At 35.8% G+C, this 21,631-nt stretch overlaps 2 protein-coding genes across 6 annotated transcripts; one reads left to right on the forward strand and one right to left on the reverse strand.

Moving 5' to 3' along the window:
- Positions 1 to 1,247: 1,247 nt before the first annotated feature.
- LOC107816208 (uncharacterized) lies at positions 1,248 to 5,111 on the reverse strand. Its single transcript, XM_016641902.2, has 7 exons — positions 4,738 to 5,111; positions 4,503 to 4,592; positions 4,145 to 4,225; positions 3,888 to 4,019; positions 2,576 to 2,794; positions 2,146 to 2,238; positions 1,248 to 1,726 (listed from the first exon to the last, which is right to left on the reverse strand). Exons 1-7 carry the CDS (start codon positions 4,948 to 4,950, stop codon positions 1,565 to 1,567), a joined length of 990 nt encoding a protein of 329 aa, XP_016497388.2. The 5' UTR covers positions 4,951 to 5,111; the 3' UTR covers positions 1,248 to 1,564.
- Positions 5,112 to 7,773: 2,662 nt separating this feature from the next.
- Positions 7,774 to 19,737, forward strand: LOC107816209 (WD repeat-containing protein DWA2). Of its 5 annotated transcripts, none has more exons than XR_001654889.2 (15): positions 7,774 to 8,074; positions 8,169 to 8,252; positions 8,338 to 8,470; positions 12,139 to 12,250; positions 14,703 to 14,802; positions 15,479 to 15,606; positions 16,146 to 16,215; positions 17,220 to 17,308; positions 17,480 to 17,525; positions 17,825 to 17,898; positions 18,016 to 18,086; positions 18,160 to 18,218; positions 18,766 to 18,822; positions 18,906 to 19,017; positions 19,143 to 19,493. XR_001654889.2 is itself a non-coding variant. In XM_075226029.1 (14 exons), the coding sequence occupies exons 1-13, from the start codon at positions 8,030 to 8,032 to the stop codon at positions 18,805 to 18,807; spliced, it is 1,053 nt and encodes a 350-aa protein (XP_075082130.1). In that variant the 5' UTR covers positions 7,774 to 8,029; the 3' UTR covers positions 18,808 to 18,822; positions 19,675 to 19,737. The 5 variants fall into 5 exon arrangements, 3 of the variants coding, with proteins under 3 accessions (XP_075082130.1, XP_016497390.1, XP_016497392.1); XR_001654890.2 differs by having other exon boundaries at positions 18,906 to 18,974; positions 19,143 to 19,179; XM_075226029.1 differs by lacking the exons at positions 18,906 to 19,017; positions 19,143 to 19,493 and adding an exon at positions 19,675 to 19,737.
- Positions 19,738 to 21,631: the final 1,894 nt, after the last annotated feature.

The following is a 21,631-nucleotide window of genomic DNA, read 5'->3' on the forward strand; positions in this document are numbered from 1 at the left end:
GTTTATTTGATGAAAAATGGACGAAACATACACTATGTTTTGGTAAAATGTCAGTACAAGATTTGGGGGGGGGGGGGGAAGAATCTTTTCTCTGGGAAATGGGTCAGGGGATTATCTCTCTGCAGTTAAGGAGTGGGTTGGATACTTTTAAACAAACAGGTGGGTTTTAATTTTATTATTGAAAAATACACGTGGCATGTTTATAAGGTGCCACATGGCTGTTGTAAAGTCTCAAATTTTGCCATGGATGGACCGTTAAATGAAAGGATAGATTTGAGCCAAATTAAAACGTTGAGGCTATTTGTGGACCAAAAGGTTAACGGAAGGTATTTTTGAGTCATTTTTAATACGTTAGGGGTATTTTTGATCCTTCTCCAGAAAAAGAAAATATGTTCACGAAATAATCTAGTTTGGCAGGATTCTTTTCACTGATCCTCCATTTTGTTGTGCCAACAGGTATGTACATTAGTGTTGAAAAGAGCCTTGACATGTGTGAGACCTTATTTTCTTTTACTTCCAATAAAAGTGGGCATGGTGTCTGAGCAGAGGCGGAGTCATGATTTGAGCCTTATGGGTTCGAAATTGTTATTATTTTAAGTTACTGGGTTCTAAATTAATAATTTGTACAAATTCAATAAATTTCTTAAGACAATTACAGGGTTTGAACAAAACCCGCTGGGTTCGGCGAACCCTCATGCCGCACTCTGGCTCCGCCCCTGTGTCTGACTTGAACGTGACTCTAGTTGCTTCATTTACATTCTTCTACTCTTCTCAAGCCATAAACGCCTTGACACTTACTAGGGGAAATTAATTCATATTACCAGCAAAACCATACGGCCATGCACATTATATATACGAAATAGCAAATTTAGCGATTTTCCTTTTTCCTTTTTTAGCAATTTATAGTGAATTGTAGTGGAGACCAACAAAATACTTCATCTTAGTATCTTACCAAACAAATGACAGTCCATCGCAGTCCCTGTTATTTGTTGCAAATTACTTATGCTTTAGGAAACCAAGAAGGCATTAACTATCCTTTTCAAATCAAAGTTTACTATTATAATCATTATTATTTACTCATTTAGTGAAGAGACTAGAGAAATTTAGTCAAATACCCTTTATATTTAATGCTATTAAATGGTTTTCTTAATATCAAAACATTAAGAAAGATAAAAAGAACCGGTAGTATTATTAGTAATTCTTCAAAGAACAAGTCGTTAGATCAGATATCAGGAAGCTAGTTCTTCTGGAATACAAGTTCTCATTCCCGTCAACGGAGAGGTACAATTTTGAGGGTGAGGAATCAGAATAACTTACATCATTTGTACTGTGTATCAATTTTTAGTACAGCTTCTTGTTTAATAATGCTCTCAATCTGAGAATAACAAGGGGAGTGGGGTAGCGAGGTGAATGAAGAAAATGCCACTAAAACCAATTTTGGCTGTAGTCCTCCCAGATAGTCGTACAAGCTTAATATTGACCCCTCTCGAACAACAAAAGCTCATCAAAAGGCATGTTGCTTCAACTCTTTATGCTTGCTATAATAGACACTTGTTATATGTGTCTAAATATTTTCACCGGGAGGCAGCTCAGCGAGCTTTGGAGGAGTACCCAGTACCCGTTCCATGTCAAAGCGGACTTCAATATTCCGTATGCTATAACCAACCACCATGAGCCAATATAGCAGTTTGGCAAGTTCTGGGGCACTTGTCTCTGTTACACTAGTCTGCATTCCATATGAAAGGAAAATGATAAGCATACCAACAAACATGTTCATACATTCCAGTACTTGCTGCATATGTTACTGAACACAAAAGTATACATAGTTTGTCTAGGCTTTGCCTTTGCTATTTTAAAATAATACATGATAAATATGCTTGTCAATAGTTGATAGCTAGCCACTTTTACCAAACTGGGCACAAGGAGAGGAGAGTTTTGAACACATCTCCATAATAAAAGATCTGTGGATACATTAAGTTAATCAATATTGATTAAGTGATATTTAAGCATCTTCTATATGTACAGACGCCACGCCATGCCAGCCAAAGAATTTTTAGAATCTTTGCAGAAATGAATCGAGACTTAGACCACTGTGACTAATATTTTTCTCTTATAAGCAACAACTGCACTATGAAAATGTTATACCTTCATTTGACTAGGATCTGAAACAGCTAAGAGACGCTTAATGAATGAATTCATGGCGAGCACAACATCTTCTCCAGCCGTACTGGTCAGCTCCTGCAATATGTCATTACATAAAAAAAATCATTAAAAAATTTACCTCCTCCATTTAGATTTTAGAATTACACAGTTATACAAATACATAAATAAAAGTTCAATTGTAAGGTTGTATATAGCCTGCCCATGGACTCAGCAGCAGTTCAAGGTCTGTGAAATAGATATTACTCGTCCATAGTGGTTAAGCAAAATCAGAAAGACCAATATAAAACAAACAGTTTTTAAGCAATAACTACCTACACCAAAAAATCCCAGAATGTTCAAATATCCTCCCCACCTGCTCTAAAACATCGAATGTCAAATACCCTCACCAAATTCAAGCAGCAAGCTGTCTGACCTTGATATTTTGGGGCTCAAGAGTCTTCAGATATTCCAACAGCTCATTATAACCGCTACCAGATTTCCTTTCCATTTGACGATTCAATTCTTCTACTTCTGCTTCAAGTAACTCAATATACTTCAAAGCGTCTATTTTCTCAGGGCCTGTTACATTATTCCACCTTATGACTTCTCCAGTCACCTTTTTCTGGGTACCTGATGCATAATCTGGTGAATCCTGAACAGTAAAAAGGGTGCTAAGTTACTCATCAGAAATATTGGCTTTGCAACCAAATTCAAGCAGCAGTTCTAGCAGCTGACAGACAAGTACTTCACACTTCACAAATCCAGCAAAGGACACGTATTTTCAGATGGACCATAAGATAAAAGGACAGGAAAGAAAAAGAGCAAATATTCATTATTTTAAAAACAAAAGAAAAAAAAGGTATTTGAGCAGTGGATACTTGAGACAACATCATAGAAATTGTAAAAAAAGTCATAACGTAAAATCACCGGTAATGCAAGAATAGTTTTATTGAAGACTTCTAGTTGACAGTATGATATAACAATTCCAAGAAATTCTAACTTCGACTGCATTCATTTTAACTTAGACTGTGAAACACACTAGACAAACAGCAACCACTCTCAGAAGGACTCAAAAGGTTTAATTTAGAAAAGTGGAACAAAGATTGTAACCCTCTACGTTCCATAAGCAGAAGCAGAAAAAGAGGGGGGGGGGGGGGATACAAGAAATAAAAGGAAACATAGACACCGGGACAAACTGAAAGCTTCTCTATGAATAAGTTTGAAAGTTAAAAAGCTACTAAAATCTTTTCCCTGTTATCCAGTCAAACATTTTATTGTGACATCATGATCTTTAAACAAAATCATATGTTCTTTTCCGGTCAAAGTCTTCTGGAGGACAAATAGAGACAAACCAGAAATAGTTTTATGAACAGATTGATACCATTTACCCTTCCATCTCTTGTATTAAAAACAGCAAGTTGCTACCCTGCTAACTTGGAAGATGTGCACCTACCCAAGATAAGAGAATGGATGCTCACTTCCCATCAGCCTTACGTTGAGGAATATTTTTAAATTTTCATTTGCCCGTTTTAATCCGTTTACTATTTAGTGTTAAGTGTCATTTATCCCCTGAGTGATGCTAAGAGACTTCAACCTGAGAAAAGACACGAATAACTCCAAAACAACCAAGATATGTTGAAGTAAATTATCCAAATTGAAACTGATACATTATTTGGCAGTAAAGAGTGGTAATTCATTTAGTTCCAGAAAATGGCAACAAAATCAACACACCAAAAAGTACTTACCTTTTCCTCCTGTGCTTCAGGAAGGGCAGCCTGTTCCAGGCTTTCTTGCAATTCTAGTCGAAATTGAGCATTCCTAAACATATATCCAGTCATCAACACACTATACATAAGCTGAGCAAGATTTTCAGCCACCTAAAGAAAAATCAACATCGCCCAAAATTAGCATCAGCCCCAGAGATGACATGTACGCCCATAATCAAAGCACGTCTCATCTCAGATATTACGGCTCGCAAAACCTTGAAATCATAGCCACTTACCGTGGTTACAGTAATGGCAAAAAATTGTGGAGGTAAAGTTCCAATCATATTTGTCACAGTTTGGCGCATCGCATCAACTACCTAGCATACATAAGAATTATCAAAACATGTCACGTTAGTACCTTGAACTTCAAGCAAGTTTCATTTACATTAGCTCTTTCACTTATATTTACGTCACTACATCAACAAACCTAACAGCTTTACCTGAATACAAAATAGTTGGATTCATCTATACAAGTCCTCTACATCTATTCCGCTCTATTTGGGCCAATTAGGCCTGCTATATACAGTGAAAATGCACAAGAAAAAAATTTAAAAAGGAAAAATTCTTCAAAGTATAAAACTTTATTGCAAATACCTGTTGTGGGGCCCTTTTGACAAACAACTCCATGAATTCTGGTTGTACATTTTGTACATACTCCAATAGAATTTCCCTTCTGCTCTTTTGCTGCAATAAACATTATTAACTTTAAAATCTTTCAACCTGCTTTGCCTGCATTTTTGTTACAATATTGGGCAAACCAACATTTTCAACTTTAAAAAAAGTACTCCACTAATTCCAAATAAAGAACAAAGACTGAAAATTTGAGTACCATAGAGCCGTTGGGAGGTTTCGACTCGTTTTTACTGTCATTTTCGTTGTTTTTTTGAGATGAATCGAAGGATTGAGCTCTCAAAGTAAATCTTTGTTTGCGAAATGTTTTCTTCTTCTGGAAGCTAATTAAAGAACAAAGCCGTCGATTATCAACAGACGAAGAACCGTAAGATTGCAAGAGAAATGTTGGTTTCAACGTCAGCGACGACATTTAAAAATGTTTTAAGCGAATTGCTTTTTGTTTTTTCCTTAGCTAAAACCCTATTATCTCCATTGATGATAACAACATGAAAAGCTTATGGGAAGAGGAATGAGTCAAGCGTCACTGGGAGCGACTCAGTGATGATTTTGGGCCTTCCAATCTTTCGGGTCATCTGGTGGGCTTCTTGATTAAGTGTTTTATTGGGGGAAGTGCATGGAGAAATTCAAAAATAGTCAGATTTACAAGTGGTCATTCAAAAATAATCATAGTTTCAAAATTAATCGAAATTTAGCCATTTTTCATGTAAAGATAAATTTGAAGGAAAATACTGTTCAAAATCCGGAAAAATACTCTAGCATAATATACTGGAGTTCCAATATATTATACTGGAACTCTAGTCTAATATACTGGAGTTCCAGTATAATATACCGGTCCAACATAATATAATGGAGTTTGGAGCACCAATGCTCCAGTCTCCAGTATATTATACTAGAGCCAGCAAAATATACCGGTCCAGCATATTATTATGTTGGACCGGTCTCTGTTGCAGTGAAGTAGTGGCTAATTTTTAATAACTTGGCAAACGCTGGCTATTCTTGAATGACCAGACCGAAAAATGGCTAGAACGTGCTATTTTAACGGAAGTGCACAGTTATCCACTATTTAAAGATGTCTTTACTTTTTATCCACAGTTTAGGATGTATTTACTTTTTAGCCACTGCTTAATAATCTTTTACCCGTCCGGACAAAAATATCACTGTGTTAGACATGAGTGCAATATAAATATTAAGGATATGGTATCCTTAACTTCATGAATGTTGTATAAATATTAAGGACATGATGTCTTTAACTTCATGAATGTTGTGTAAATATTAAGGATTACTTGTCCTTAGTTTTTGAACTTGTAACTCTAAGTTTAGTATTACCTGTCCTTAACTTTTGAACTTGTAACTCTAAGTTCAAGACTAAATGTCCTTAACTTTTGAACTTGGAACTCGAAGTTCAGAACCACATGTCCTTAATTTTTGTGCTTGTAACTCTAAATCAAGGACTACTTATACTTAATTTATATGCTTGTAACTTTAAGTTAAGGACTACTTGTCCTTGATTTCTATGCTTGTAACTCTAAGTTAAGGACCAAGTGTCATTAATTTTTGAACTTCCAACTTTAAGTTCAGGACCAAGTGTCCTTAACTTATGATCTTGTTAATGTAAGTTAGGACTAGCTGTCCTTAATTTATGAGCTTGTAAGTCTAAGTTAAGGACTACTTGTCCTTAGTTTTTGAACTTGTAACTCTAAGTTTAGGACTACATATCATTAACTTTTGAACTTGTAATTCTAAGTTCAGGACTACATAACCTTAACTTTTGAACTTGTAACTCAAATTTCAGGACCACTTGTCCTTAGTTTTTGAATTTGTAACTCTAAGTTTAGGACTACTTGTCCTTAATTTTTGAACTTGTAACTCTAAGTTCAGGACTACATGTCCTTAACTTTTGAACTTGGAACTCGAATTTCAGGACTACCTATCATTAATTTTTGTGCTTGTAACTCTAAGTTAAGGACCAAGTGTCCTTAGTTTTTGAACTTCCAACTCTAAGTTCAGAACCAAGTATCTGCCACAACCATGACTCTTTATGTCTTCTGCTATGCATTTTGTGTAACCCGATAACACCTCGAATTGCACTGGTTATATTTGTCTCGCCAAAAACATCAAGATTACAATTATCGAAATCATTATTAACAGCAAAATTGGGAATAATAATTGATAGATACTTTATATTGTTTTGGGGGTATGACTACGGAAATGAGTTGAAAAAGAAAGGGCAGTATATGTTCATAGTGTATACGGTCGAAAATCAGGGAAGGCCGTTTTAAGGCTCCCATGGCAGTTCAAGCCCGGCCTCGATGGGATCATAGCACAGCCCAAGGCCCATCCCCGAAGCATTCGCCTCGACAGGGTACGTCGAAGATTCACCATGGTGTACCTCGAGACAGTATGAAAATCGACGACCTTCATAGAAGGGCAAGAAACCCCCGAGGGCACGTGATAAGGAATGACAGAGTCTGCAAGAATAGTACAAATCTGTACTGAGCCATTATACAGCTGTATTAGTAGCATTTCTTCGTCATTTATTAGACATGTACTATTTTGGGATTCGCCCTTCCTATATAAAGGGGACCCTATCGTCTCGTAAGGAGATTCAGATTATTACACAACATATTAAATACAATACAACATTCTCCGCTCTTTGCTTAAACAATTGTTCTATATATTTATTACTTATTCTTCCATTATCCATTCATTGTTCATTTTTTATTCTTCATTTATTGCTCATTATTAACCGCAAAAGGCCATATTTGAGGCCCTCATTATCATTGATTCTTCATCAATTGCTCATTGCTATTAGCCCTATCTAGACCTCGAGGCCCTGCTCCAGCCAGCTCGAGGCCCGACCTTCTGACCCTATTGGTTTGTATTTCTTATTTTATTTACTTACACTTAGCATATATTGTCGTACAACTAGTATTAAAATAAATCACGTATTTTTAAAACCTCAAAATCAAAGATAATTGTAGTTACCATTTTCAAGGTAAACACACAGGAACAAGACTTTTTGATTGTTTTCAAAAGTGCTTCTCAAAAAAATGCTTTTGGAGATAAACTACTTTTTTTCTACTTCTCCAAAACTTCTGCTTTTCCTCAAAAGCACTTTTTTTCTTTCCAAAAGCTTGGCCAAACAACTTATTTTTTGGCCAAAAGTGCTTTTGACAAAAAAAAAGAAGTACTTTTAGCCAAAAATAAGCTTGGACAAACCGGCTATAAGGTTGAAACTCTCACTAATGTTTTATTTTGTGAGAAGTCAAAACACATATGGTGAACCACTATTTTCATGAGTAAAATGAGTGTAACTTAAAGTTAATAAAAAAGCAGCAAATGGATTGTAGGCGACTTATAAATCGCACTATCAGAATGCGATTATGTTCACTCACGCAATTAATGTTAAAATTTCGTCACTTTAAGATCTGTACTTAGTAAAAATCAAACCGCCAAAAGCTCAAGCTCAAGCTCTACGCTGCGAATCAATGCAAGGAGGATCAAATGGAATCGGTTATGGTCTCAAATATCAGGTCTGTTCAACTCCAATCCTCAGAATTCTCCTCCTTTCATTTCGCATAAACCCTAATAATTCACTGATTTATCTCGTTTTTTTTTTCTGATAAGGCACGGTGCATCGCCGATGTGAAAGCCGACACGGATCACACCAGTTTCCTCACCGGAACTCTCAGCCTCAAAGAAGAAAATGAGGTACTATTCAATTAGCTTCATTTCATACTTCATCCTAATTCGTCACGAGTAGACGTGAATTGCCCAGTAATGCGGCATTTTGCAGGTACATTTGATTCGGCTTTCTTCAGCTGGCACTGAATTGATCTGTGAAGGTCTATTTTCTCACCCTAACGAGATCTGGGACCTTGCTTCATGTCCTTTCGATCAACGTATTTTCTCTACTGTTTTCTCTTCCGGTAAGTTTTATTGTTTAATTTTCCTTTACTAAAGTTAATTATGAATCTTCTTAGTTAGCTTTCTCATTTACTTAACATTGGATCAAGTTGACTTGAACGAATATATTTGTATTTTCTTCTGTTGAATTTTTTGTTTATTGAAGCTCGATGTTTTATCGGCACGTGACAGTTTAACTGTATATTCGACTAATGATTTATCTTTGTTCACTCTCTCGTTTTCTTAACATTGGATTGAGTTGATTTGAATGAACATAGTGTGTTGTTTCTTCTGTGATCTTTTAGATTTGTTAAATTAAAAGTGGAATTTAGTATCTACTCATGACAGTTCTGTTTTGCTTGAATTTGTTTAATGTGATATTCATGATTTTAATAGTTACTACTGTCGATGGAGTGGAATGAATGCTAAAGATGTAGGGATTGACAACGGAAAATAACAACAATGCAATAATATTATTTGTAAACAGATATACGAATTGGCTTGACTCGTGCTGGGCACTGTCCTAAGAAACTATTTCAACAGTATGAAATGCCTATCCAGGATTAAACAAGTCTACCTCTATTTGGGAGGATACAGGAATCAACAAATATTAAATTGCAAACCCAAGTATTTAAAAGTGAACAAAGAAAGTAGACTACAAAATTTTGAAGAGGAAAGAAAATGAAGCTGAAGAGGAACGAAAAGGCAAAGGTAAAAGATGCTGATGATTGATGGCTATTTTGAAGGCCTATTTATAGGCTATAAGAGAAGTTTAGAACATGACAAGTGTATAACACTTGTTTTGAATTTCCCACGCAAGATTGCCACATGGAAGGACATTTGTCCAATTTTTGGAAATATCACAACAATTTCCCCACATATTTTCAAAAAATTCATTCAAAGAGGAGTAAGATTTGCTAGATTTGTATGGTCCAAGTGCATTGGTATGCATTGGATAGACTAATGAAATATTATAGAGGAATCATGAATTATGGTATCCTATATAATAGATTTCCTTCTAGTTTAGAAGGGTACAGTGATGAAAACTGGATCTCTGATTCAAATGAAATAAAATCCACTAGTGGTTATGTATTCACCTTTGGTGGTGGTGCAATATCGTGGAGATCAGCTAAACAGACGATCATTGCTAGATCAACTATGGAATCAGATTTTGTAGCTCTGGAGTTAGCTGATTCTGAGGTTGAGTGGCTAAGAAACTTCTTAGCTAATATCCCTTCAATAAAGGACGTATTGCCTCCTATGTTTATACATTGTGATTGCCAAGCGACAATAGCTATAGCAAAGAATAAATCTTATAATTGTAAAAGTTGACACATGAAATTGAGACATGATGTCATAAAGCAGCTGCCGAGAGATGGAATAATTTCCATTGATTATGTGAAGTCAGAAATTAATTTGGCCGATTCTCTGACTAAACCAATGGGAAGAAAATTAATTCTTCAAACCTCAAAAGAGATGGGGTTAAGGCCGACATGTTGTCAATAGAGATGGTAACCCAACCTATGTGATTGGAGATCCCATGAAGTAGGTTCATATGGGAAATAACAAGTCGATATTGACATTGAAGCACTAAAGGAGAGTGCTTAACTGCTACTAATTGAGAGGATGAGTTATAACTCTTAATGAAATTCATAGTCCTTATGGATGGTGTATTTAAAAGCAGTATACACTTGATGAATTCACCTATATGAGAGCGGAGTGGGGCCGCTCCTATGAGATTTTGGCCTAGTCTCTAGAGCTCTCATGAATAACCAGGCACCGCATGACCTAGTGGCGCAAAACCGCGTTGAACAACAAAATTGTGAGGGTCGAAATGTGATTGATAAAATCTCTGACTTACAATAAGAATTTGTGGTTCATAGAAATATTATATTTCACCAGTAATTTTGTGAGTTAAGTTTTATTGGTCTAAGTTTGGTTCATAGTCCAAAAGACACCAAACCTATTGCATTTGGACCATACAAATCCAATAAATCTTACTCCTCTTTGTATTTTTTGAAAATATGTGGGAACTGTTGTGATATTTCCAAAAATTGGACAAATATCCTTCCATGTGGCAATCTTGCATGGGAAATTCAAAACAAGTGTTATACACTTGTCATACTCTAAGCTTCTCTTATAGCCTATAAATAGGCCTTCAAAATAGCCATCATTCATTAACATCTTTTACCTTTGCCTTTTCGTTCCTCTTCAGCTTCCTTTTCTTTCCTCCTCAAAATTTTGTAGTCTACTTTCTTTGTTCTCCTATTTTAAATAGTTGGGTTTGTAATTTAATATTTTGCTGATTCCTGTATCCTCTCAAATAGAAGTAGGCTTGTTTAATCCTGGAGAGACATTTCACACTGCTGAAATAGTTTCTTAGGACAGTGCCCGCACGACTCAAGCCAATTCGTATATCTGCTTACAAATAATATTATTGCAGTGTTGTTATTTTCCGGTGTCAATTTCCTACAAAAGATTCATATAGTTGAGCGGATTAATTTGGGATTGATGCGTAGTTAATTGGAGTTCTTTTTTATGACAGTAGTGTTAGGGTCAGCTTGTGCCCCTTGACTCTTCCACCCGGTACTTGCTACCTCCCACAAGCTCACCAACATAGGTACCAGATAGCTTTGCCCGCCAAGGCGTAGACAAATAGAAAGAAATTACCTAGTATCTTTTTATTCCGCCTGCGACCTCATGGTTCTCCTGACTTCATTGACCACTAGTTCACACCCTTGGGTGCTAGTTAATTGGTCAAACCACACTGCTATTGATTTTGGTGTTTTCCTATTTTTGATAAAACTTTGGGGTGTGCATTCGAATCGGTTTATCGATAAATCGAATCGATTATTTGTTATCGGTTTATCGATTCATCGATTTCGATTTCAAAATTTTCCTTATCGAGTTATCGATTTCGATTTCGATTTTGTCCTCTTCGGTTATAGGTTTATCGATAAACCGATAAGATATACTATTTACCCTTATTCTTTAATACCCTTTCCTTTACCCTAAGTCCCTAACCCTATTATTTCATCAACCACATTTAAGGACGGATCATATTTAAAGCTTTAGGGAATGAAGTTCAAATTAATGGAAAATAGAATTAGCCATGCATTTTTTTTTATACCGTTGGAGTGTTGGTAGCATACATTTGATCCCTTACTTAGTTTCGTTGCATATGCTTGTTAACACAAATTTTATGTTATAAACGGTGTTCATCTTATTTTAGCTTCTTTTTGTCCATATTAGTTAGGCGTGTTTATAGCAATATACTTTCCGTAGAATCCCGCAAATTTTCTTATTGGTGTAATCGATAACCGAATCGATAAGCCCCAAAAATCGATAAATCGAAATCGAAACCTTATTGAAACGATAACGATAAGCATATGTACAAATCGATAATCGATCGATAAGGGTCAAAATCGAATCGATAAATCGAATGCACACCCCTAATAAAACTAGTATCCTTTGGTGGTTTGAGCAATAGTTTGTTTCTTTTTAATTTTGTAGCATCAGAAGTTGAATTTATGATCTTCACTTGTCTGCTTAAGCAAGATCGCAAGGACGTTCCTTGCATTTGAGTTGCCTTTTGTGGCATTCATTAGATGTTAGAATGCAATTGCGGTTGGTTTTGGTAGTTGATGTTTTTGAGAACTAGGTTCTATGATGATGGTCTATTTGTTTGCAGGTGAAACATATGGGGCAGCAATATGGCAGATCCCTGAGCTGTATGGCCAGTTGAATTCTCCACAACTAGAGAAGATTGCGGCTCTTGATGCTCATAGTTCAAAGATAAAGTGGTAAGTCCTTTTTATATGGTAAACATAGCCCCTGAGCTCCAAAGATTGTCATGCTTATAATAAATAATAAACATTAAGGCTTAGGAGTAGAAATACAGGATGCATTGTGTGCAAAATTCTGTTTTTTTTAATCATCAAAACTCCGTATGTTCATTTAATCATTCGAATGAATGCTGCGATTGTAGCTTCTAATGCTTAATATTGAAACTTACCCAACTGACAGCAGCTTCCATCTATGTACATATAAGCATGATTGCATCTTATTTTGCAAAAAAGAAAAAAAATTGAAATTATGATCCGATGAAATCCTATGCTTCATTAACTTCTATTATCATTATACCTCCTATTATCATCTCCTATGCTACATTAGCTCTTATGCTAAATATATTGATGATATGATTTCCAACAGTTACATTGTTTTTTTGGTAAATAATTTTTTTTTTACCAATCGAAAATATGTACACAAGAAAAAAGAAACAAACTGGCTGATGGACATGATGCCCCAACATCAGGATCTACAAAGCCAACCATATCATCACACAACTACACCATGGCTAACTACTACAACCACAAAGTTAAGGATAGAAATTTAATTGATCAAGTTTCCTAGCTAATCTTGCATGCATTGTTCCTCTACAACATATCTCTTGGATAATCTGTTTCATAATATGCTTCGAATCTGACTGCATACATTGGAATACCCGTTGGTTTCTTTCTTTCCAGATGTAGTACACACTCGCTGAAAGTGCCATTCTGTATATCTCTGCCTCGACTCTTCTTCCTCTTGCATAAACTTCAGCCCACTTTAGTTCCTCTTACCAATCCATTACCATTCTGCTTATCCCTTGCCAAGCTAGGACCTTTTTCCAGATATAGGAAGACATATCACATTGAAAGAACAAGTGTGGAATACTTTCGTTCCCAGTATTACAGAGTGGACAAGCCAATGGAACCTCCAGTCCCTATTGTATTAGTCTATCTCTAGTAAGCAATTTTCCATATGCCACAAGTCTTAATATGAATATCCATTTGGGAGCTCCTAAGTTATTACACACTAGCTTCCTCCATGAAACCTTAGTAAAAACACCTCTCATTTTAGTGTACAGCTTCCTAATAGAGAAGTTTGACAGTGATTGAAACTCATTAGCATTTATTCCTGCTAGTTCAACATAGGTTTTGGCTTTTAAGATTTTTTGCACTACCCAGGATGCTTGTTTTGGTGCAACCTCCCATACTTGCCTTTCCTTTATATAATAGTTATGTACCCACTTGACCCATAGGCTATCCTTCTTGCTACACGAATTCCATAATAGTTTGCATATGGCAGCTTTGTTCCAGCTGCAAATATCAAGGATATTCATACCTCCTGCTACCTGAGGATAGCAAACTCTATCCCATGCAAGCAAAGCCCTCTTTGATAGTTCAACTCCTCCGGTCCATAAGAATTTTCTACATGTTGCCTCAATTAGCTTAACTACCTTTGCGGGTTATACAAATATCTGTGACCAAAATACTTGGACCGAAAAGAGAACATTCTATCAGCTGGACTCTTCCTGCATAAGAGAGGAATTTCGCTGTCCAACTTTGAATTCTTCCCATCATCTTTTCCAGCAAAGGTTGGCATTGAAGCACTGAGAGCCTCTTGGTGCTCAGGGGAACACCAAGATATCTTATTGGTAACTCTCCTTTAGTGAACCCAGTTAATTCCATGATTTGTTGTTGAACTGTTGCATCTACACCTCCAAAATAAATGGAGCTTTTGTCTCTATTAGCACTTAGTCCAGAAGTTGTTGAGAATTCCTGGAAACAATCAAATAGCATTTGAATAGACTTCACATCGCCCCTGCAAAATAGTAGTAAGTCATCAGCAAATCCCAGTTGTATAACGCTCATCTTCTCACACTTTGGATGATAGTTAAAGTCAGGTTCATTCCCCAGACTCTAGAACTATCACTACCCTTCGACAAAGCTAACCTAATTATCTCCCGAAATGGAATGCCGTGATTCATGAGTGCTTCAAATATAATCGAAAATGCAGTCCTATGGTTTTGGAGGAAAAATCCTAATACTTCAAAAATCATCATTTCTTTCTGTGTTCTGTTTCATGCTTATTCCTTTTCTTTGCTTTGCTCTCTGGAATGAAGCAATTCAAAGCTTTTGGTCTCAACTAGCAGTTCTGCTGCTTGAACAATTTTTTGCTTAATCTTATAGTATTGCGAGCTCTATGAGATGGTGGTCACGTAATTGAAATTCGATAGCTGTAAATTACTAACAAATTGGTTCTTTAATTCGTGCTTGAGATGTTTTTAAGTAGTTAACAGTTTATGATCCTTCTCTTTTGGTCTATCATGCTTCAAAGACTCATCCTTTTTATTCTTAATTTTTCTATTAAATGGTGGTCTTATCTATTTCATTTACTCGGACACTTAAATGTATTGCAAATGGTGGGCAGCACACTTTGGTGGCCAACAGGAAGGCATGACAAGTTGGTTAGCATTGATGAGCAGAATCTTTTCCTCTGGAGCTTTGATACTTCAAAGAAGAATGCACAGGTATATTCCAGCATATGGCTACTTAGATCTGTCATCCTTCGTCTTGATTTTGTTTTAATTTTCATTTGAGAAAAGTGCTGCTCATGTTTGGTCAGACATGCTTTCTTGAACAGTCATTTCTTTTATGCTACTGCAAGAAGTTTATCATCGTTTGGCTTGGGAAAAGGGGTTGGAGAAGCAAAGCCACAGTGCATAATACTACAATCGTGCTACCTTCTGATAGTTTGAAAATGCTGTGAACCAGGAACATACGAATAGTAATACATTGTTAACACATACAGGGTGAAAGCTGATGAATAATTTGAAATGGCATAGATGTTGGCTGAAAATTCACTTGTGTTCCTCATAGCTGGATGTTTTAAGTACCGAACTGTTTGATTACTAGTAGTAGAGCGCTCAAAATAAACATGTAATTTGCACTATAGAGTACTTCTGTTACAGCTAAACCTATTTACTGGGCTGGAAATAATATTATCTTGAGATGTTCTTTTGGTTGGTATATTCTCGCGCCCTTGTTTGAAATACAAGGTGGTCTGTAGTTTACCTTAGGCTTCTGTGTGTTTCATCTTCGGTTATCACTGTTCTTAGCTCCAGAGAACGTCAAGCATAGTTGTAAAAGTGTTGTTACTTCTGATTTGTGGGGCTAATTTTTATTCAGGTCTGCTACAAAATTTAGGTACAATCACAAGAATCAGCAGGTGTGCTACATTCTTTATCTGGGGGCGCCTGGGATCCTCATGATTATAATGCTCTAGCGCTAACATGTGAATCATCAGTCCAACTTTGGGATCTACGGACAATGAAGTAAGTGAATATGGTACTTCATTCTCTATATTCTGTTTCATGGGTTGTCGTTAGTCACTGTTCACTTGTGAAAAAGCTCAAGATAAATCATACCAGAAAAGAATGGAAGAGAGTACTTGGAAGTAAAGTAAGTAGCATGGCATGGACAACTATGTCTCTTAGGACAAAACATACTTTGAAAGAGGAGGGGAAAAGAGAATATTTTCATGTTCTTGATATAGCCTAATCTATACAGAGGAAAAACCCATAAAGCACGTACTGCATCTATTTCATAGAATCTAGTGCTATAAACTATAGATCCAAGTCATAGCGTGGCATTGATTAAGAAAGAAACTTAATAGTAAATAGTTTCAAGGTCCCAAAGATAACGCGGTGTATGCTTACTACCCAAAGGGTAATAGTTTTAAGGCACAAAAGTTGCTCACTGCATTATTTAATTGCTTTCTTTTTTTAGGTACACGTAAAGCTATTTCTGCTTTTGTCCTATTAATTGAATAATTATCAAGACACAGTTTACATCATGGCTAATTCCACTGCAGGAAAACGACCTCAATTGATCATCCCCATGTCCGTAATTTGGATTACAATGTGAAGAGAAAGTTTATGCTTGTAAGTACATAGATTTGTGAAGTTATTAAGTTGCATCTTTTGCTTGATTTATCGTCCATTGTTTGCAAATGAAAAAAAATCTTTTTGAGTAAGTTTTTATGAATGTGTGAAGTGTATCTGTTGTTTGCATGTACGCCTATGTGTTAATATTAACAATGTTAGGAGTTGACACTCTAATGTGGACCCATCTTAGGAAACATTTTTTTCCTTTTCCTTTTGTTTTTTCATACTAATATTTCAATTTCAATATGGAAATTTGGGAGGTACTCTTGTTGCTGCTCGAAGAAGGAAAGGATTATATTTTTCAGTTCTTTAAACATACTATCTTCTACTTTCTACTTTCTGTTTCCTGCTAGTGATCATTCTATGGAGAGAGATGGAATGAGAAGAATGTCACGACATGGATAGTACTTCCTCTAAAGTGTATGGCTGTGGTCTGGTGTTTCTAATGGCTCTACTTCTCTTTCAGGCTTCTGGTTCTTGCTCAATGATTTGTTGTTTAATTCTGAAGAAGTTCGCATATTTGTGTATTTTAATGTCTCCATCTACCTAAATAGAAGTTTGTCATCTTTAACATGCCAGTTTTATATGAAGATGATTATCCTGTGTTCTTGGAACTTTTCTATCAAGAAACCATGATCAAGTTGAGGAATTTCTCTGTCGTGTTTGGAACAATATTTTTAAATTTCTTAAAGAGAACATAATAAGATACCAAATAAGCATCAAAGTGAAATATGAATAGTTAGTTGGACTCAATAAATCTGGTTTTGCTACCTCTCCATGCTTTAGGTTCTCCATTTTTTTTCTCATAAGATTTAAAATGGGTACACACAGGAGAAAGTGGTATTAGTTTTCTATGTGCAAGGTATTGCTATCATAACTTTACCATCTTAATTTTCAACTCTCTGTTTATAATATCAAAGTAGTTTGGTCTTAGCTTCTTTTTCTTTCCCTGGAAGAAAGCAGGCGTTTGGTGTCAGTGAAGATGTATTTAAATTCTGCAGGTAACTGCTGAAGATGAATCTGGGATACATATATGGGATCTTAGAATGCTGAAGTTTCCAGTCCTTGAGCTCCCTGGACATGCTCACTGGTACTACTTTGTGGCAATAATGAGGCTGCTTACCTTATCTTTAGTTAATTGAGTTCTTTATATAAGATTATTGTCTGGTCTTTCACTTTTTTCGTTAGGGTAAAGGATTATAAATTTCTTTCTGAATTTCCTTTTCTATATTGAGTAAATGCAGTTTATGTTTGTTCCCAGGACATGGACTGTCAAGTGCAATCCCGAATATGAAGACTTAATTCTGGTTCTTCTCTTCATTTTCTGTATCTGTTTGTCTATCCTCTCTATGTACAGAGCACAGTTGGGTATACCCCCCCCCCGCCCCCCCCCCCCCCCCCCAAAAAAAAAAAAAAAAAAAATCTATCTTATGCTTTTTAGATATAGGATGTTTAACTGCTTGTAGCTCTGTAACTTGCATTGAAAGCTCTTGACAGCATGTCCTATGTCTTATCTACTATGCATATGGGGTTTTAGTATTAAAAACAAGTCGTGTGTTCTACTTTGGCCATTGATATTTTGTTGCTGAAACAAAATCTTTGGCAGAGCGCTGGAACTGATTCTGCTGTCAATCTGTGGCGGGCTTCTCCTCCTAGTGGCGACAAACCAACTTCAGAGAGGTGCTTTCTTAAACCCTCTTCCCCTTCTCCGCAAAAAAAAGAAAAGTAAGAAAAAGAAAAAAAAACACTTGAAAATGTCTTCTCTCACTGTATCTAATGAAGTTTATGGATTTTCAGCTTTGACTCCCCTAATAGGCCTGTCGATCCATTGCTTAATTCATATAGTGACTATGAAGACAGTGTGTATGGTAAGTAAGCACTTCTTGTTGCCTCATCAGCTTACTTTGTAAGCAGCAGTTGACTATTCCATCTTGGTTGTAGGACTTGCTTGGAGCTGTCGAGAGCCGTGGATATTTGCATCATTATCATATGATGGAAGGGTAAGATCTCTATTTGGTATTTGCCAGAAGAACCAAGAAGTATACATGTTGTCTTTGGAAAATAACCAGCAGATTTTGCAGTCTGTGAATTACTCTAGCTTTGATCTGCATTAACACTAGGAGGTATTGCTGCAAATGCTATTGGATTTTTTGGGCAATAGGCAATAGAAAATTTTGTCCAAATTTTTAACATCCATCTTTAATTAGTTTTGACAACCGTCTTTAGCTTGTCCAATTAATGCATTCATTTTACATCATAATTATGATTACATAATTCTATGTTTTTATATTTATAAGGAATATAAAGTGGAGGTTTCTGTTGCATCGATGTCTTTTCTTGTGTTGGAATTCTGAGTCCAGATTTCAGGATGACATAGAGAATGTTCCCACAATTGTGCATGTGTACTTAGAAAATTAGTTTATTATTTCTATTTCACGTTAAATAGTCTTAAGAATTTTGTCTTGATATAAATTAAGAATTGGCGCTAAGTGTTTTGTTGTCTTAATTTATTGCTTTTCCTCTTCTTTTTTTGGGGTGGGTAAGCAGGTGGTTGTAGAATCGACAAAGCCTCATCTGCCAAGAAAATGAATCAGAACAACCGAAGTACGTACTTACTCTTGATCCCTTTTACGACCTCATTATCTCTTTGCCATTTCTCATCTCTTTTCATGTTTGTTTCACTACAGTATGTCCCCTGTCAAACTTGTATTCTTGAAATTGAACCATGTGTTCACAATGGAGTTAATGCTGCTGAGGTGGAATATAGAATTTTGCTAGAGATCTCTTTGATTTTATCTAGTATGACGTTTGCAGTTCATTTCATGCTTTTCCATTCAAATTAGTTTATGGTTGTCATATCTTTGCACGTTGTAGAGGGTCAGAAAAGAGTGATGTCATGAACTTTTTCATAAACTTCCGACCAGGTACTTCATAATGGGATCCACCCAATGTTATTGTCCAGCTGACTATGTCACAAGATCACTAAAGTCGACAGATTCTTGTGTGGCCAAGTGTTAATTTCTGTGTTGATGACCACTTTTCCTTGAACAAACAGAGTACCCGGTTCATGATGCCCTTATTTTTTTAAATTTTTACTCTATTCGTCTATTTCGGCGAATAGATATTACTATGTTATTGTTCTGTAAAAACATGAGACCATTGTGATCGCAGTTAGTATTTCAGGCTGACTGGTTGATTTGTCTATCATATGATTATGATATGAGTATGCATTTATTGATTTGGTGTAAACGTAAATATAAGTTTTTATTATTTGATTTTTGTTAGCATTTTACCTGGTTCCGTGGATATGATGCTAAATCAGAAGGTGCCAAATAATGTTTGAAAATGGAGGGGAGGATGTGGCTATAAAATTTTTCAACCCTTAGATTTCCAAATTGGAAATTTGTTGCCCCTAACTGGTTATTGACGTGACTCTAAGCTTATCCAAACACACAGGGATAGCATATCTACAACTTGTCAAAAGTGATTCGGTTTCCTAGTTCACAGCAAAAGTCAAGGTCAGAATTATTTTAAAAAGAATTTGTCATCTTTTTCATGTACACGTGGAGCTGTTTTTCACCATGAATGATGTGTCAGGAATCATTTGTTAGGATGATATGATGAGTCGGCTTATCCGCAGTGTTCAGATTTCTGCGTCAGCATGTGCCTTGTGCCAAGTCATCACACTTTCTTGTTGACACGTGGAGAGCGGCGAATGGTTCTAACCGTTGCCTTGCTTCTTAACGACAACATCAACCCAGTATAATCTCACTTAGTGTGGCGTCTGGGGAGGGTAGTGTGTACGCAGACCTTACCTTTACCCTGGGATAGAGAGGCTGTTTTCAAATAGACCCCCAACATCCTTCCCTCCAGGAACTTCCCACCTTGCTTTTGGGAAGACTCGAACTCACAACCTTTTAGTTGGAAGTGGAGGTTACCTTCCTTGCACCAGATAAATGATTCTGCCCACTGCAATTGAATCTTATGGTTAATTTCTTTTCTTTTCTTTTCTTTAGTATCATTGATTTTTTTGCCCCAAGTAAATACCTCTTCCATGCAAAGTGGCAATTCTTTTTGTGACAAAAAGAGTAGATTTTTTTGAGAATAGAGGGAGTAATAAAAATTGCGGACTGAAGTTTGTGTACCATTTAGTTGCGAATATTACCACTTTGCATGGAAGAGGTATTTAGGTGATTTTGGTTTCAAGAGCTGCATGTGAACTATTCATATTTTAAAAAGTAAAAAGAAGAACTTTATACTCGTACCTTTGTTACGTAAATATTATCTCTTAAAAACTAAGGACCCATTTGGATATAGATTTTTTTTTTTTTAATTTTCCAAAGAAAATTTGAAAACATTGGACTGGAATTTGATTAGTTTTTGAAAAAAAAATTGAAGAAATTTTTGCGTCCACTCACAAACTTAGCTTTTTTCATTTATAGCCCGCGTCAGAAACTATTTCCATTATGTAGCCGAAAAAGTATATAAAATTTTTATAATTTTTATATATAACATGCATAATGTATTATATACAAAAAATATACATTTACGGCTGTTATTTCGAGAGTGTAATTTTTCCTAATGTGCAAATACAACTTTAACTTTCAAAAATTATTTTTTATAATTTTAGGAACAATGTACCTGAAAATTTCAAGCAAATTACCCCCAGGCGATCGTTTATTCGTTTAGATGAAAAAAGTAGAAGACTTTTTTGAAATAATTACTTACTATTAGCTACTAAGATAGGATGTATATTGGAGCAGTCTGAGTCCCACCTACATCGATGCGCGAGGTGATGTTTGGGCAAGTTTATACGTACTTGGATTATTGCACGGGATAATTACTATCTTTCAATAACATATATTAAATAACTTCGCCATTTAGACATAAGTAAATTAAAAAAATTGCATATTTTATTATTTATTAATATAATTTTCATTTCATTTCATTGATCACTAAATCACACGGTCCGGTGACGACGATCTCTTGCCTTATTGGTTTTGTAAACCATATATTAGTAGCAGTGACAGACCCAGGATTTTGTGCAAGCGGGTTCATTCGGAAAAGTCCATAACTAACATAAGCGTTATAAGCCGTATAAGCGGGTTCAAAAATAATTTCTATACAAAATTTACCTTGCTTTAGCCATAATTTATACATATACGCAGTATTATTTTTTGACTAAGCGGGTTCAGTTGAACCCACTTCTCACCACTTGGGTCTGCCCCTGATTAGTAGAAGTGATGGTTGAAAGAAATGTATCAGCATTTGTTATTTTCTTGCCTGCCTTGATTTGGTTACAATATCAATGCCAGTATATGTCTGTTTGGTTCGGATTTTTTTACTTAATACCAAACCAAGTCAAACCAAATATAGTCGGGTTTTTAATCGGTTTGGTTTGATTTTTCGATTT

Source organism: Nicotiana tabacum, chromosome 12 (assembly GCF_000715075.1).
Source record: "Nicotiana tabacum cultivar K326 chromosome 12, ASM71507v2, whole genome shotgun sequence".
Classification (NCBI taxonomy): Eukaryota; Viridiplantae; Streptophyta; class Magnoliopsida; order Solanales; family Solanaceae; genus Nicotiana; species Nicotiana tabacum.

Bases quoted from the DNA above. Each gene is read 5' to 3' on its own strand.
- LOC107816208 (XM_016641902.2), bottom strand. From the start codon at position 4,950: ATGTCGTCGCTGACGTTGAAACCAACATTTCTCTTGCAATCTTACGGT. The intron at 4,020-4,144 runs GTAAGTGGCTAT...ATTTTTCTTTAG, and splicing joins TTGCCATTACTGTAACCACG to GTGGCTGAAAATCTTGCTCA. The intron at 1,727-2,145 runs GTATAACATTTT...TATGGAATGCAG, and splicing joins CAGATCCTAGTCAAATGAAG to ACTAGTGTAACAGAGACAAG.
- LOC107816209 (XM_075226029.1), top strand. From the start codon at position 8,030: ATGCAAGGAGGATCAAATGGAATCGGTTATGGTCTCAAATATCAG. The intron at 15,607-16,145 runs GTAAGTGAATAT...ATTCCACTGCAG, and splicing joins TGGGATCTACGGACAATGAA to GAAAACGACCTCAATTGATC. The intron at 18,087-18,159 runs GTAAGTAAGCAC...TCTTGGTTGTAG, and splicing joins CTATGAAGACAGTGTGTATG to GACTTGCTTGGAGCTGTCGA.